At 36.2% G+C, this 16,404-nt stretch overlaps 1 protein-coding gene across 1 annotated transcript in view; it reads left to right on the forward strand.

The window, feature by feature from the left end:
- The first annotated feature begins 2,362 nt into the window (after positions 1 to 2,362).
- UBL3 (ubiquitin like 3) overlaps positions 2,363 to 16,404 on the forward strand; it is a 46,447-nt gene continuing 32,405 nt past the window's right edge. Inside the window, exon 1 of the mRNA XM_017610866.1 lies at positions 2,363 to 3,837. Within this exon, the coding sequence (XP_017466355.1) occupies positions 2,872 to 3,837 (966 nt within the window). The 5' untranslated portion in view covers positions 2,363 to 2,871. The remainder of the gene's footprint in view (positions 3,838 to 16,404) is intronic.

A 16,404-nucleotide genomic window follows, 5' to 3' on the forward strand; every position in this document is an offset into this window, starting at 1 on the left:
AGATGACGTCACGCACACAGCCCACGACACACAGCCGATTCTGTCAAAATCACAAAGAGCGGATTTGATGTACCGCGATTGGCGCAATCTCTGTTTCTCTCAGTCGTGGAACCATATCTTTATCAGGATCATATCGTTGTTGTTGCATTTGCGTGCAAATTTTTATCCGCATCCAGATCTTTACCCAAGAGAACATAACTAATATATTCGCACATGGAAGCGTCTTTTTCTCTGCTATTAAACAACAGGTGCCGCACCAAACTACTGTTTGAAGGCCTTCGACCAGATTTTAGGAGTCTCATAATAACATCACAGATGGCGTCGTTGTGTACATTTTTTTGTCCGGAAATGTTTACCAGCACAGTTCCACACCGTTCACGGCCTTTTTTGCATGAAATTTATTGCCAGCTCGTTTCTATATTGCAAAAAGTTAAATTAAATTTTTTAGGACTCTGAAAAATATTAAAAGAGCATGCGCTTAATACGTGATTCGTTCGTAATTCACTTTTTTCTTCGTATTTGGCCCACTTATGTACTTCGTCATGTTGGCAAATCGGCAATAATCGATGATTTCTATGACATTATCGAATTAACGTTGCAGTATTCAAAATCTAACTTGGAACCGATAACTTTACCTGAACAAAAATCAACAAACTCAAAACTGGTTACCGACAATGTCATGACTAATTTGAGTCTGATTTACTTAAAAAAATAAACGCTAATAACAATTCCTCTAACCTTTAGAACCCGATAAATTGTTTACCGATTATTGGATGTCAATGGCCACCCAGCTGATCAATCGATAATTATTTCGTACATTTCTTGCAACCTGCCAAACCGTATTGGCCGTCTTCAAATTGCCCAGCACTCGTTGTTTTGTTGTTGCGGTGAGAGGTTGATTCGCATTGAAACGTTGACGACGGTAGTGAAACGGCAACGTCGCGCCCAGACATTTTCGCTTGAATATTTGTAAAGTGCAAAAAGAAAGTGTTTAATAGCCAAGTGGCAGGTCCAATTTTTGAATGCTGCTGCTTTAAAATAATAGTGCATCGCTTAGAAAAGCTATAATAAAATTTGTGCGTTTCCATCAAATTGTAAACTCTGCGCAAAGCTTTTATGTTTTATGTGCTCCACAAGAAAAGAACAACATTTTGTTGTTGTCTGTAGCACAAAGCTGCAGTGTGTTTGTTGGTCGAGTGTGCGATTATAGCGAGAGCTCGGGAAATTTGTGTAAATCGATCCCAATTGGAGAAAATTGTAGAGAAAGGATTAAGTAAATAAAATTCTTTCCATCGGAAAAAGGCAAGTAACAAATATAAATTGGACGATACTTTGTGAAAATTAAAAGAAAAACAACTGCAAAATATAGAACGCCAATAAAAAAGGAATGTAAAAAATTGCTCATTTTGTTGCTTATGTTGTTGGTACAATTGCGACGGATAGCCCTTCTCGCTGCCACAATTTGCCAGCAACTCTTAATTCTCTACACCAAATGAAAAATTGCCTTCGCGAAGGCAAAAGTAAAAAAAGGTAAAGCAAAAGGTGAGAAAACCATAAGCTGAAGGAAAAGTGTGTGTGGAAGTATTAAAATGTGTTGAAAAGTCTAAACACAATGCAAGAGCAGAAAGAAAACGAATAGCGAATATTAAAAGCCAATCGAAGGCCAATATTACAAAATTTTGTAAAGTGTTTGGGATGGAAAAAGGCCACTTGAAATTATTTAAACAAGTTGTTTAGTGTTTCGAATTCGTTGTTGTGAAAAAATATAAACAGAAATAGCGCAGGGAAATTGGTTACGAAGTGAAAAAAATAAAATCAAAATAAAAGTCAAAAAATAGCGAGAGAGTAAGAGCGCGCGTGCTTGGGCAGAGAACTGCTGCATGCGCGAATGTGCGCTTCATTTTTTCTTATTGGAAAAACAGATGAAGTGTGAAGAAGAAGAAAAATAACATAAGCAAAACAACACTATGCAACATGTATGCAATTTATTTAGTATTTTGATTGGTAGTGCGTCATTTTAATTGCCTTGCAAACCAATGTTCCCGAAATCTTAACGAAATATTTAGAAGTATCTCATTTCTGTAACGATTTTTTATACGAATCTTCAAGGAAAACTATATGTATGAAGGTGTTGACACGAACTTGTAAAAATAAAGAAAATTCTGAAAAAATTCTGCCAGAAATTCTTCACATAGCAGCATTATTCTTGTTGCTTTCCCGATTTCCTCCCGAAATTTCGTAAAAGAATTCGGCAAAAAATTTTATGAGATCTTTACGAACTCTTTAAAAAGTTCTATACAAATCAGAATACTCTGAAAAAATGGCTTGCAGGGTGTTGAGATGTTGAAATATTTATTTTGTTATTTGCTTTTGTATGTATGTGTATGTATAGCAAGAGAATAAAAAAAAAAATGGTCAGGCGCCCACGGCCAGAGCAATTTGCGCGTTGAAGCATTGTATTGATATTCATACATACATATGTACATACGTATGTACGTACATACATATTTACCCGCTTATTTATGTAAATAAATCTGTCAAATCTGTGGTGGGATTAAACAATTTTGGCAGTGTCTTTTTCGCTACAAATAACGTGTCATGATTTAGACTGTATTTCTTCTTTGAGAGAAAATAAACTGCACGCAGTTTGGCATTAAAATTTAGTAAAATTTTCCTTTCTAGCCATTCTGATTTTCTTGTTATCGATTTTCTTGATCGTTGCTAGCACATGCAATAATATGTTCATATTTTTAGTATTTGCGCGCAGTTATATTGAAAACAAATAATAACAAACAAATAAGCATAAAAAAGGCGAAAATAAATACGACTCATTGGGAACACCTTCAGCAATAGCAGCAGCAGCAAGACAATATGTCGACAACTTCGTCCGTTGAAACGCCTACATCCCCCAGCGCTCCATTGGCACCCCATCAGTCACGTCAGCATCAACAACAACATCAACCTCAACAACATCAATATCATCCGCATCAGCATACGACCACAGCTATTGTTGTCAACGCTGGCGCCGGCGCTAGCCATCATCACACCAATTCGGGCAACACTCAATTTACTCAATTTAGCCGTCATCGCACCCATTCATCTTCGTCCTCGTCGAATAATTCCTTTACTGGCGTCACTGGTGTTACCTCGATGAAGTCAGGCACAGCTGGAGCTAACACTAATAACGGTAACGGCAATGGCACTAGTAATGGTAATAGCAACGACGGCAACTGCAGTGGTAGCGGCAGTGGAACTGGATATGGCTATGGCAGTGGCAGTGGCAACAATCACAATCAATCGACTCACTCACTACTAACCCCATCATCATCGACATCCTCATCGCCTTCAGTGGTGTCGGCCTCGGCCTCCACTTCGGCTGCTGTACATCATTCGCATCAACAATATTCACATCCGTACCAGCAACAACAACAACCACAACCACAACACAATCATCATCATCATCAATATAACCAACTGCAGCAGCATCCACATCCACATCCACATCAGCAACAGCAACAATACTCTTCATATTCACAACGTGGCGTTGCAAGGCCATCAACGTCATTCTCGACCCCTGACGGCACTGTAACCGCTGTGGCCACCATTTCTACGAACACGCCGGGCAGCATGAAGCGCCATCACACCGACGTTTCGGTGTGCTCGTCTGGCTCTTCGTCGTCTTGCTGCTCCAGCACCGGTTCGGTTTCGGCAGTCGGAGTTATGGGCGCTGCTGGCTCCACAGTGAATGCTGCCATCGTAACTACACCAGCTGTGGTCAGTAGCAGCGGCGGTGCTGTGATTACGCAGAAATTGAGCAGGACAATACCATCGGATAAGGTTAGTGAAATTAATAAATACATACACGTGTATATCTATAACCATATATTTGTATTTTTATTTTATTTTTAACCGACTTCCAAAAAAGGAAGGGTTATCAGTTCGTGGGAATATTTTTTTTTTTTTATTTTTATTTTTTTTTATGTATGTTACCGCATAACTTTGGACCACGTCAACCGATTTCGATAATTCTTGCATCGGAAAGGTAGTGTCTCAGAGGTGGTCCCATTCTAATCTGGTTGAGATCCGATCAGTGGATCATGAGATATATATATATATATATTTTTTTTATATAGGAGTTGAAGTCGGTTTTTTTTTTGCTAAAAATTACTTGTTTTATTTTAAGTTACTCCTTAACTTATACAGGGTCGGAGAATTATTTGGCCCAACTAAGAAGTAATAAAGAAGTTGGTGTCTATCTTTAATTATTATTCTATTTTTTGTATGTTTATAGCAAATATGCACATAGCAAAAAAATTACAATATTTTGTAAGCCTAAAACAAATAATTCCCAGCACAGTTAAAATTCTAGATTCCATCAAAATTATGTCCCAAATATGTAAGTAATAGTCTGCTTTTAGGCGTTCAACGGCGTATCTTTGAATGCCTGCTGGTATTTTCGAAATTCTCTTTTTGCTTGTTTTTTTTTATTTGGTTTTTGTTGTTTTTTTTCTTATACATAGATACATGTTTTCGCATTTACCTTGTCCTGTTTATCGCTCAGTGCTTTTATTGATTTTTATTTCTCCTTGCAATGCAATGGGAGGATGTTTCAATGTTAACGCTGTGAGATTTTAGGCGCATGCAAAAAGAAATTCAGGGCCAACAGCGCAGCGCGTATTGGCCTTCAAAAAATTGCTGGTAACAAGCTGTGTAAGGGGTTGTCAGGGCTGTGGGTGCAATGCAGACTGTATTACGTACATACATATGTACATACATACACACATACATACATACATACAAATGTACGTACTAATTCCTGCATATGGTTGTATGAATGTGTGTTTGACATTGTGTGGGGTTTAATGCAAAGGTCACAGTGTACACGCTTACGAACAAACGAACAAACATCCATAGAAAAGGTCTCAGGGTCGAAAACTTTGAAATTCGTTAACGTGAATTAACGATTACGACAGCTTCTTAAAATAAGTAAGTGCTGATAAAAAAGTAAACCAAAAAACGATATCGACATATGTACACTTGTATCTGGCACCTTTATTGATGCTGGGAAATTTGCTACAATCACACCTACATACGTATCTTCAAAAATGGTAATAAGAGTGATACATACAGTCGTTTAAATTACAAAACTGCGTATCAAGAAAATGCAAAACCTAGTATGTGCGGTTGCCCAAATTTTATAGGCGAGAGTAAAACTTGTTTTATTTCAATCACTTTTCACTAATTATCTCTTCTTCTTGTTTCTAAGTATCGATATTTTAGTATGAATGGATAAGAGCTTGATGCCAGGAGCTTCCGGTGAGCAAATATGTTTTTTGGCACAGATGTCAGTTACGAGGTTTTGCAGAACCACGTTACGCGGTTTTGTGTACGTTCTACTATTTCGAACCTAGCAGTTTTCAATGAGTACTGTATTTCTTCATTGCAAAAGGGTCATCAGTTTGACTAAATTTATACCGATTTCTCAAAACCATTGGATAAAGTGTCCCATAATATGCTTATCCAAAAGTTATCTCTGTTTGGTCATCATTCTTGTATTATTAACTGGTTTAAGTCCTATCTGTATAATAGACAATGTGTTATGATGCTAGATAACGTCTCGTCGGAACCTTTCATGTTGTTGTTGTTGTAGCAGCATACAAGTTCCCCAAAGGATTTTTGGAGAGTGTTGCTGGAGTGACAGTCCTTGGCCAGATATAAATCTGGGTCGTTCCGGTTACGTAGACCCGACTGTAGTGGGAACGTCGGTACCTTTCATAGCTAAATCTGGTGTCCCTCAAGGGAGCATTCGACAGTGGTTCGGATAGCAGATCTAGCTGGATGAAAGACAAAATTTTATTTGTTTTTAAAATACTTAATGGTGCTTGGAATGCATTCCTGACAATACATTCAAATAGAAATTGCATTTATTAAAGCAATAAATATATGGAAACCAAAATAAAAGTAAGTCGACGCCGTCTATTTGAGAACGCTATTTTAAAAAACTTAAATTTAATTTAAAAGATTGCTCATAGCACTCGCAAATAGTTGCATAGTTGCAAATTGTCCTTATAAACCAAAAATTACACTTATTTCGCCATACATTCAGAGGTCTTAACGCAACTTATGTCTGCATTGGTATAAGTAAATTTATACTGAAAATTCGTCGTTTCGCTAAGTTAAAAAATAAATTAATGAGTGGGAAAAGTAAAAGCCGCTGAAGGCTGTTATAAAACCACTTGAATATTATGCTTTACATCTTCTGAAATGCAGAGGGTAAGTTCGATCACCATGTCTAACCAACCAATTGGCTTAGATATTTACATTTTAGTGACGGTATTTCAAATCTCAAAATTCAAAAGTAATTATCAGCAGGAATTTATACTATTGTAAACTTTATATGACAACTACATATATAAGAGTTTTTAGAGTAGCGGATCAGTGGCGGATCCACGAAGGACCGGGACGGGGGGTTTAGGGGTTAAAACCCTCCCTTAATTCGAAGAGAAATAGTTAAGTAATATCGGTTTAGAAAAAGGGTTCTTGAGAAAAAAGGATGCGAAATAAAGTGTTAAAGCACGAAATTTTAGCATACACTAAGTTTTTTGCTTTATTAATAAAACATGTTGATACAACTGGATCACAAATTTAAATTTTGTTTTTGTTCTCCAGACGCCACTATCCAGTTTGTATGTAGAATCGCTCTGACCCCTAAAATTGAGTTAACTTTTTTCTTTGTGGATACGTTTTCGAAATATTTGAAATTTACCGTTATTCAGTTTAAAAACAAAAGAGTGGGTCCACTTAATCACCTATATCTTACGAACCAATTGTGAAATCGTAATACGTGATACGGCAATTGAAAGCAAATAAAATTCTCCATATATACATCTCTTTTCGATAGCCCTTATAAGTTCTGATAAATTAATTCATCATTCTAGAATCTAGATTTTTTGATTTTTTGATGAAAAAATTCAAATTTTAACAGAGACAAAATTGAAAAAGAATTTTTTGTATGAATCCAGCTGTACCCTGCCACGCTTTGCTGTGGCATATCCCTGTTACATTAATGATAAAAAATTAACGAAACAAAGCATACGTTTCATATAGGTTTAATTTTGCAATTCTTGTGTCTACCACACTTTTCCAAAGAGTGAACTTCAGCTTTATTGATTGTGAACTGAAATCTCTTAAATTGAAATGGTGTATCGGTTGAAATCATGGGAATTCTTCCCCTTTGAAGGGCCACGTTAAAATCTTTGCTTCCACTACGTTCTTCAACAATTTCCTAACTTCGAGTCGCGTGCCGTTGTAGAGTTTTGGCTGTTAAATATTCCGCGATATGATGTTTGGCGCACTTATTTTTAGTTTCAGTATGTGGGGTCTTCCCGGGAAGATCAATCGAGTTCAAAAATTCCGTTGGATAATTAACTGCTTCTTTTTTTCACAACGATGTTTATTGACGTACATATATGAGTTGGTAGACAACCTTATTCTTCGTGGCACGAATAACTCGTTCACTGAGCCAATCGTGATTTCTATAATTAATTTGAATATTAAGAAGCGTTCGATCAGCCCTCCTTTCGATCTTTTCTAAGTTACATAAGTTATGAGGCAATCAAATTCGTCCTGATCTCTCATCGCCTTCCAATAGCTAGTAATTGTCCCGAAAATACCTCGGCTGTTAGATCGTTCTGTAGCTGGACACACACATACGTAGTCAACTCCAATCTATGTTCGTGTTGCTACAATGTTGAATATTTCAGGCAAGCATTTATCTCGCCTGCTGGTGGCGATCGAAAAATTACAGGCAATATTTGCGTAAAATCTCCTGCGAGCAATGCATTCCCGAATGGTTGAACGGTTCATTGCATATCTCGCATCGATCGATCAAGGACTTCAAGCGATTTTTTACCATTAACGCGAAGAAAAACATGAGACAAACCACAATTCGCCTAAATTCTTTGTTTTTTGCTTTTAATTGGTGAGAACGCCAGAAACTTGTCGCAGAATTCCACAGGCAAACATCGATGGCCTACCAACTGTCATTTTGACGAGCAATATGATTGCAAGTTTTTGTGTGTGGGCGCTTTGATGTCTTGGAATGACGCCACCAGACAACATTCTCTCAATTTCGGTGTTTAAAAACATTTAAATCTTTAAAAAAATTTGCTGAATAATTTCCTAAAACTTGATCATAAATAATCCAGTAGGGAACAGATTTTTATTTTGATTTAATATCGAAAATCATCGATGTTACCACCAGCACGCCTGCAATAGATGTCAAGCAATAAGCGCTGACATATATTGCAGCCCATGAGAAATAGGCGGTCTCCATTGGAAATATATTTTGTGGCATGGTTATCACGACATCAGTGTTTTCCTGTGGAGACAGGGCCTTAGGTATATTGGCAAACTTAAAGCGTTACTCAAGAACGTTGAAAATATCGTGGCATTTACTAAATTCCTAGCAGCTAAATTCGGTTGGCGGTACAAGCGTTGCTCAGCGAAAAATAGAAAATAGAAATAGAAAAGAAATAATAGGCATGACACCACTGTGTTGTGTATGACACTGTATAACGATGGGTACTGTGGTGACACTCAAATGGCGCCATGTTCAAATCAGTACACTGCGCTATTGCGGTTGAGTTAGTGCGCTGACACCATAGGTGGCGCCGGCGCTATTGAGCTAGCGCCATAAAAATTGCGCTATCACCCATGTCTAACTCGTACCAACCCTACAAGAACAGTGATAGTCATTTGATTGATCATGTGATAATCACTGGTGATGGAGATCTCAATCAAGTACTTCTATCAACTTTTTAAGAGCAATATGAAAAATGTGATGTAAACATTTGTGTACATGTGATCTTCCGTCTTCCTCCAACTTATGGGCTTATTTAATGGTCTCTTTTTAACTAACGCAAAATTTGCAAATGCGTTAGTAAGATAAATGAGAATGTGTTAGTTTCCATCACACAATTCTTGCAGGGAAGCAATGAGTTAACATTTTTGTACTACTTTTCCCATACCGAATGTTCTGGAAATATTGCACGTGGGAGTTTCCACCGCCATCTCTAATCATACTGGATTAGGGTCCAATATTGCATTTTTTCGCCCGGTTCCTTCGGTTCTCAGCGGTCTTGGATCTTCTCTTCGTCTTCTACTTCTTCTTTGTGCTTATCTCTTCGATTTGCTTACATATGCGTCCGTTCATCGCTTCGCTTCTTCCCCTCTTAGCGTGTGCGGGTTCGTCGCTTCTGCATTGTTGTAGTTACATTCATTCTTCCTGTCGCGATTGTAGTTTTTTGCTCATCTGCCCCTTGTCAGTTCGGTGGTTCGGTAGTAGTTTTCCTTCTCCAAATATCTATGGCTTACAAACTAGACGGTTGATCCACTCTTGTTTTCTAGTTGGCGCCGATTCCAGAACCCACAGATTTTTTTTTTGTGACCGTACTACTGTTTTGGGATATGAACCATGGACCTTTCAAATAGGACGCCAACGCTTTCCTCCTCGACTATAGCAGCACGACTCAAATGGCAGACTCGCTTATTAGAACTGGTATGCATAGACAGCCTACCCTTCAACTAGTATGAGGCGGAGGGTGAAAAGTTTGCGTAGTGGCAGGCAATTTAAATTTCGCTAAAAATACCAGTTGTTAATATAGGAAAATGTGGGAAGGGTAACAAGTTGAGCTGGGAAGCAAACTAGTGCGTAGTAAGCTAGCTTAGAGGGCTTTCACTGCAGGATATAAATACATATACAAATGTTTGTATGTTTGCATTCGTTAGCTAGTTTGTCTGTGCCAATAACTCTGCTTCAGTACGCAAAGCTTAATCTCAATTACCGCTGTCAAATGAACTTTGAATTGAGTTTGACGACGACGATGACGATGACTTCTGTGATTCCGACGTCACACCCACGTCTGTAAACGGAGACAGGCATTCATGCTCCATCTTCTTACTTTTATACCATTTACTTCAACGTACTGAGCAACATACATACATACCTAAAACAAAACATTAAAAGGCGAAATGTTAGCGAGTCGCGTAGCCATAAAGTACAAACTCAAAAGCCACCGCAACTTCTGGCACCACAATTAAAAACAACAAATAATGATTACTACCACCGCTGAATACATTTGCAATGGTAAAAAGTGAGTAAAAAAAAATACAAAAAAAAAGAAAAACCACCAGCAACGATGAACGCAACAACAACCTTCAAAGCAATGCTGGAAAAAAACACTGCTCCACTTAACTCAATACCTGCTGCTACTCCGACTGTTGCTGCGCAACCCTCAAGGAATATGATCCTCAGCAGTGGAGTGGTATGTAGTCAGCAAATTGGTGCACAGGTGCGGCGTTGGCGACGAATCGGGAGTAGGTATGTGTACTCATTTCATCGGCTAACAACTGTGACATACTTACATACTCGTACATACTCCCATAAAGCACGAAGGATAAGCAAGGATAAGCCTCCTTTTCTGCTTCGCTTTCGGTGCAACGAAATGCGAAACAATTTTTCATTGTTCACATTTGCCTTGCTTGTTTTTGTTTTGTTTTTGGTTTCTGCCTGCAAGATGCTCTGATGTTTTCCATGTAGAGCAAAAACGATGCCAAGGAATGTCGTTGGCAGGGCAAAAATTAAAGAAAGAACAAAAATGGAATGGAACTGACGAAGGGGAATAAACAGCGCAGTAAAAATCCAGTTTGTGAAAATATTGTGGAGCAAAGGAGTTAAGCAGCGTACAAAGGACCGTGAGGGAGGCGGGCGGTCAGTAGAGGTAGAAGATGGGCATACATAAGTACATACATACATATTGTCGTTTAAAGTACAAAACCGCGTATCGTCATTCTGCAAAACCGCGTAACTGCCAAAAATTGGATTTGCTCACACAAGCACTTGGCTCAATCCTTATCCATTCGTGCCGAAATATACCAGTCAGAAATGGGATTGCCTTATAAAAAAAAGAGAACCATTTTGAAATATGAGTGCTTTTATTTTCTAGAAAATAATTTATGCAACCTCACATACGCGGTTTTGCATTTTGTTGATACGCGGTTTTGTACTTTAAACGACGATATGTATGTATGTATATATGTATGTATTATATGCACCGTGTGGTAGACGTTGAATCCATTAAGCGCATTTCCGCGACTAAAATTCTTCTTCTTCTTCGAAATAAGTGTGGGAGAAAAAGAAAATAATTGCAAATGCGCAAATATGTAAGCAAAATACGCCGTGCACAACTACTCACATACATACATACATACTTAGCACGCATTTTGAGCAATTGGAGCTTACTTGGGCACTTACTTGGGCATACCTTTCAGGTATTGAAAATTCTCCTTTTTTTTGTGCTAGCATTCAAAACCAAAGCGTGCGCATAGCTTTGTGTTCTTGATAAGAGCTAAAGCCTAAAAGACAAGTGTCATTAATAATAATTGAATAAACAAAGTCGCGGCTTATACAAATTTATGAATATTTTAATTAGCCATATAGAAGATTTTCCCTTTTTTTAAGTAATTGTTATGTGCTAGATGGGGATTTCAGGCTTAATTCGTCGATGATTTATAATTTTTTATGCTTTTCTTGCGCCTACTTAAATAGACTTTTCGGTAAAAGTTTTGAAATATCAGATTTAAAAAATGTTACACTTTTTTATTTATATTCAACAATTTTTATTGAGCTTGAGACCGTTTTTTAATCAAAAAAAATTTCGTTACAGACTAATAACAAAATCCAGCTTAGTTACTTATTAATGACTATAGATGAGAGCTTAATAATGAAAACAGGCTTAGTTATTAAAAAAAATATTTTCTTCTGACTTTTAATGTTAGTTTTGAGCCGAAAATAATAAGTAAATTTTGGGCAAAAAAAAATTCTAAATGTACTTTTAGATCGGAAAGTCTTCTCGAAAGGTCTCGAAAAAATATGAAAAGTTCAGAAAGATATTGAAAAATTGAACTTAATTTCGAAAAGCTCCAAAGAAATCCAGAAAAAATCTTAAAAGTTTCCAAAAAATTCTGTAAATTATATAAAACTTGAAGAATCCCATAAAGTTTCGAAAGCATTCTGAACGACCCCGAAAAGCAGCTAGAAAAACTTGAAAAGTCTCGAAAAGACCAGAATAATCAGGCAGAATTTCATGCCGAAAGGTCTGAAAAAATACTGAAAAGTTGCGAAAAATACAACCCGAAGAATTTCAAGACATCCATAAAAGTCCAGAAAGAATCCCAAAAGTAAAAAAAAATCTGAAAAGTAACGGTACCGAAAAGCCGCTAGAAAATCGTGAAAAGTATCGATAAGACCCTAATAATCAAGAGAATTTCATTCCGAAAGATCTCGGAAAAAATTCTGAAATGTTCCAAATAATCCCGAAAAATACAACAACATGAATTCAGAGAAATTCCAAAGAAATCCAGAAAAGTCCCAAAAGATGCTTAAAAAATCAGGAAAAAAAAAATAAATGAATAATGCAAAAAAACTCTAAAATTTATTCAGAAGAGTCCAGGAAAATTTATAAATTTCTAAAAAAAAATTTAAAGTAAAGCACTAATAATACCGAAAAGTGTAAAAAAAATTTTCTAAGGTCCCGGAAAAATCGCTAGGACATATTTAAAAGTCTCAAATAATCATGCGAAATTTCATCCCGCAATATCTCGCAAAATTGTTGAAAAGTCCGGAAAGATCCCGAAAAAAACACATAAAACTCAAACTGGAAGAATCTGAAAAAGTCCCAAAAGAAGATCCGAAAAATAAAGCGAAAAGATTTCCTAAAAGACCCGAAAAAAATCATCAATAGTTCCGAACAAATTTTATCGATATTCGTATCAATTAGTATTATTGATAAACAATATGGAGTCATATAAATCGGCATCTACGTGGATTTACACATTTACAGTTAAATATACACTTATTGGTATCGATAACGTAAATTTTATAGTTATCGATATTTATACATAGATATCAACGGCATTGGTTAAGTATCCGCATTCGAATTCGTATTTGCCTTCGTATCGCTTACCCTGTTGCTTTTCGTAATCGTATTTGCCTTCGGTTTATCGCTTAGGTAAAAAATCAATTTTAATTATTTGCTAAATAAAGAGTTATTAGCATCTACAAAGTGAGTTCATAACATTGAAAGGGATCGGTATCGCCTTTGGTATCATCACGGGTCTACCTTGGCCAATGTGTGGGTAGGCATCTGCTCTTGATCATGCAAATTTTTATGAATTTCATATAAATAAAAATCTTGGCAAACCCTTGTTGTTGTTTCGCATGAACTTTTGAAGCCCACAAATGTGCTGCAGTGCTGCATAAACTATAGAAGTTATCAAATGAATTTGGCGAATATTATATAACCGACCATTATGAATTTTTTTAAACATTTGCAGTTTTTGCTTAAAAAATATAGAGATATGAAAAATCAATATGAAGTATAAAAAAAAAATATATTTAAATTCGCAACAGGTCAACGTTTGCAGCCACTTATTTCCTGTAGCAGTACAGCATCCGACTTTGAAAGTTTTTGAACGTACAAAAATTTGTGTTTGACCGCGCTTACTTTTGTATGTACAATCACGAAATTCCTAAAGCGTCTTGCACTTTTCGTTCACTTTTTATGTATGCATGCACGAGTATTGTATTTTTTGTTATCCAAAAGTGGAAACTGGTTTGGCTGGTTTATATTGGCGGATATTTTTTTTTTAAAGCCACGCTTGTTTACCACCAACAAAGCTCAGTTCAGCTCCTCTTCACTCAAACAGCATCTCCACATGGCGGCTAATTGTAGTGAATGCATAGTGTATTTATTTGTGTATCTGGTCTGTGGCGGCATTGTCTTGTGCTTTATACTTCGTTTATATACATGCATATGTATGCACATTGGGGTGGTCCATAAAACAGTAAAGTAGGAATGGTAATGCTCTCACCCCCTAGGATTGTACTATATCGAAAAAAAGTATACCCTTATTTTTTTTATTTTGAAATCAAAAAAATATTTAGAGGTCGCTAAAAGTGCTCAAAGTTTTCCATGTATTTTTATATGGAAAAAACAACTTTTCGTAGAAATGGTATAGAATTCTTGAAAATCAATATTTTTTGATCGGAAATCTCTGGTTTTCTTCAGGAGACTTCGAATAACAAAACTCAATTGTTTATTTAACCATTTTTTATTACAAACGATTTTTTATTGCAGCCGAGCCACCCCTCCCGCTTTGAGCGGCCTCTGAATATTTTTTGATTTCAAAATAAAAAATAGGGGTGTACTTTTTTTCGGTATAGAACAATCCTAGGGGGTGTGAGCATAAAAATTCCGACTACTTTTTCAAATGCATTTTTGGACCACCCTATATGCATGCAGGTATGCATTTATTTGCACTGTAGACAAATCAACGACAGGTTACTTAACTTTGTTATCTGAATTGAATTCGCGTTGCTTTGTTTTTGCGCTTCTTAAGCTTTTTTCTATGCACACATGCGTTTCCATGGGTACACTCTTTTGTACGTTGTTACCTTTCTCTGAAGCCAAAAAATGAAGAAGCAAAATATGTTTTGAAAAGTGTAAATTGAAAGGAATAAATAAGTCACACTTAATGGAAGTCTTTTGGCTCAGTCAGTCGACCACCAACTTAGTAGACAAAATGTAAGTCTACTACGAAAATTTGGTTCAAATTTTTCCATTCAATACCCCTGAATTGAGTTTAAGTATCCCGAGGCCTGCTTTGGATACCATTGAAACTGGATTTTCATTTGGAATTAGGAATGCGCCTGCCTGTTGACTTCCGGTCGGTTAAAATTAATTAAAATTCCCATTACACTTAGGTCTCTTTTTATGCGGTACATGCGTTCCTCAGAAAGCCGCATAAAAAAAGTCCGCATAAAAAAGTTCTTTACTTCCATACAAAAAGAGGGGATGCGTTCCAGCATTTTCAAAAACCGCATAAATTCAGATACTCCATGTAAAAAATTCTAAAAAACCGCATAAAAAAATCCAGTGAGGCATTATTGAGCAAAAAAAAACTATTTATTTCTTCACTTCAACACTTATTATTCCATGTAAAACCGAACATTAATGAAATAAATAAAATTTTATCTGTATTTTAACCAAAAAAAAATAAATAAATAAAAATACCACAATAAATACCTGAATTATGTAAGAATACATAAAAAAAAATTGGAAAAAACCTCCGAGTGTATTTCTGCCATTAAAAACAGCTTCTCGTAAAAATACAATCGCCGTTCGGAGTCGGCTTAAAACTGTAGGTCCCTCCCCTTTGTGTGACATCAAGGCGCACACCACAAATTGGAGGAGAAGCTCCACTTATGTGTAAGCGCCAATCTATTATTATTATTATTATGTAAGAATACAAAGACAATTTATTTATCAGAAGCATTGTCTTTTACACACTGAAAAAATTAATAAAAATTCTCAAAAAAGCAAAATCGCTACCGCGAAATAATGGTTTGAAAAACCGCATAAATTCAAATCCGCATAAAAAGAGACCTAAGTGTATAAATTTTTTGCATCACCAAAACATGATAGATGTCGTCCCCCAACATTTGCCTTCATTGTAGAAAACCAAAGATTTAAGTTCTTCTGTTTACTGTGGTCACAAATTAAGCAAAGATCTAAAACTTTCAGCAGTAGAATCTTATGTGAATATTTTGTTATCGATATGTTTTTTGATATAAATACATACGTTCATATGCATAATGCGCAAAATATACCACAGAAATATTTGTACAAATGCTAATTGGTACAAATAAGATTGTTTCGAATGATGTGTTTATCGATACTATTTCATCATGATCGACATTTATTTATATTTGTCGTTTTAAATATCCCGATAAATATATTCCAGAAATATTTATCGTTGGAGTTATCGATAATATTGTATCGTTACTGCTAAAAAATACAATAAGAACCCAAGAGGTCCTAAAGAAATCTCGCAAAAAATCCCACAAGTTCCCGACAAAACCTCTGGAAAATCTTAAAAAGCATCCAAACATGTAAATAATCGCAAAGCTTTTTCATATCGAAAGGCCTGGCAAAAATTCTGAAAAGTCTCGAAGGAACCTGAAAGAGCCACAAAAAAATAAACTACTTATTACCCGGTAAAGTCGCTAAAGAAATCAGAAAAGTTTCGAAAAATCCACAAAAGTTTCCGAAAAATCCTAAAACATGAAGAGTTCCAAAATGTCGCGAAAAGATCCCCAACGGCCCCGAAAAAAATGCTAGAAAATCTTTCAAAGCATCGAAACGAAAATTAAGCAAAATTGTAAAACAGCAACTTACAGGAGTAGAAGGACTAATATGGATACATAGTTATCGATATCGTTATTGATATAAATGTTTACATGTATGCATGTATGTGTTTATCGATATAATTTCATCATTATCG

The sequence above is a fragment of the Rhagoletis zephyria genome, unplaced genomic scaffold (assembly GCF_001687245.7).
Source record: "Rhagoletis zephyria isolate East Lansing unplaced genomic scaffold, Rhagoletis_zephyria_1.1 Rzeph_scaffold_00350, whole genome shotgun sequence".
NCBI lineage: Eukaryota > Metazoa > Arthropoda > Insecta > Diptera > Tephritidae > Rhagoletis > Rhagoletis zephyria.